Below are 2,500 nucleotides of genomic sequence, written 5' to 3'. Positions count from 1 at the left end.
CACATACATTACACCACACACACACACACCCACACACCACACACCACCCACACACCTCACACCCACTTACCCCCCCCCCACACACACACCACACACAAAACCACCCCCCCTATACACTCACAATACACACATACACACACATACACACACACACACCACTCACCCCCCCCTATACACCCCACTATACCAAAACACACCCACACTACACATAAAAACCAAAAACACATCCAATCACACACACACACACCACACACACACACACACCACACAACACACACACACACACACATACACCACACACACACACCCACACACAATACACACACACACACACACACACACACACACACATACACACACACAACTACACACATAACACACCCCATACACACACAAACCCCCTCCCCCCCCACCCCCACACACAACCCACAACACCAATACCTACATCACCCACACATATCATCACATCAAACCACACAATACATCACCATACAAAACCCCCCACAATCCCCTCTACAACACACCAACCCACACCACTCACACACAACCCCCCCCATACACATCCTCACACACAGAAACCCATATCTCAACACACCATACACATACACACACACCACATCTCACGGAACCACACACTACTAACATCACAAACATACACATATCATCATCATATACTCTCACACCACCATATCACATTAACATCATCAAACACACGACACACATATCACATCATCATCACATACACACATCACTCAATAACACCATCATCTAACGTCACCCATACATCATCGCACAGCATCATCAATCAAGATCATCACACACACACAGACACACACACACAGAATACACACACACACACACATAGAGCACACACACACGGGACACCACACACACACACTCACACAACAGCACATATACACAACACACACATATAATACACACAGTATCACGCTCACACACACACACACACACAGATAACACACACACACAGATACACACACACACACACACACACACAGAATACACACACACACACACACACACAGATTCACAGTACACACACACACACACACACACACACAGACACACACAGACACACACACACACCACACACACACACACAGGTACACACACAGAGATACACACACACACACACACACACACACACACACACACACACACACAGAGATACACACACACACACACACAGCCAGTGATAAGAAGGTAACTGTGTGTGTTTCCTGTGTTTGGTCATCAGCTGATCCTCGAGTCAGTGAGAACGTTTCAGGTACGTTAGAAACTAACATCCTTTATACCCTCTCTTTATATACTGAATATATTTATATATACTGAATATATTTATATATACTGAATATATTTATATATACTGTATATATTTATATATACAGAATATATTTATATATACTGAATATATTTATATATACAGAATATATTTATATATACAGAATATATTTATATATACAGAATATATTTATATGTACTGAATATATTTATATATACTGAATATATTTATATATACAGAATATATTTATATATACTGAATATATTTATATATACTGAATATATTTATATATACTGAATATATTTATATATACTGAATATATTTATATATACTGAATATATTTATATATATACAGAATATATTTATATATACTGAATATATTTATATATACTGAATATATTTATATATACTGAATATATTTATATATATACAGAATATATTTATATACTGTATATATTTATATATAATATACAGAATATATTATATATACAGAATATATTTATATATACAGAATATATTTATATATACTGAATATATTTATATATATACTGAATATATTTATATATACTGAATATATTTATATATATATACAGAATATATTTATATATACAGAATATATTTATATATACTGAATATATTTATATATACTGAATATATTTATATATACAGAATATATTTATATATACAGAATATATTTATATATACAGAATATATTTATATATACTGAATATATTTATATATACTGAATATATTTATATATATATATACAGAATATATTTATATATACAGAATATATTTATATATACAGAATATATTTATATATACTGAATATATTATATATACAGAATATATTTATATATACTGAATATATTTATATATACTGAATATATTTTATATATACTGAATATATTTATATATACAGAATATATTTATATATACAGAATATATTTATATATACTGTATATATTTATATATAATATACAGAATATATTTATATATACTGAATATATTTATATATACAGAATATATTTATATATACTGTATATATTTATATATAATATACAGAATATATTTATATAGGAATATATTTATATATACAGAATATATTTATATATACTGAATATATTTATATATACTGAATATATTTATATATAATATACTGAATATATTTATATATATACTTGAATATATTTATAT

The 2,500-nt window shown here is 29.5% G+C and overlaps 1 protein-coding gene across 1 annotated transcript in view; it reads left to right on the top strand.

Annotated features, from left to right (window-relative positions):
- The window catches only part of LOC120554013 (target of Nesh-SH3-like), a 40,304-nt gene that overhangs the window by 32,388 nt on the left and 5,416 nt on the right, over positions 1-2,500 (top strand). Inside the window, exon 20 of the mRNA XM_039792561.1 lies at positions 1,259-1,288. Within this exon, the coding sequence (XP_039648495.1) occupies positions 1,259-1,288 (30 nt within the window). The remainder of the gene's footprint in view (positions 1-1,258; positions 1,289-2,500) is intronic.

Source organism: Perca fluviatilis, chromosome 24 (assembly GCF_010015445.1).
Source record: "Perca fluviatilis chromosome 24, GENO_Pfluv_1.0, whole genome shotgun sequence".
In the NCBI taxonomy this organism is placed as follows: Eukaryota; Metazoa; Chordata; class Actinopteri; order Perciformes; family Percidae; genus Perca; species Perca fluviatilis.
Note: the sequence above shows the minus strand (reverse complement) of the source record. Positions and strands in the feature narration are given on the sequence as shown.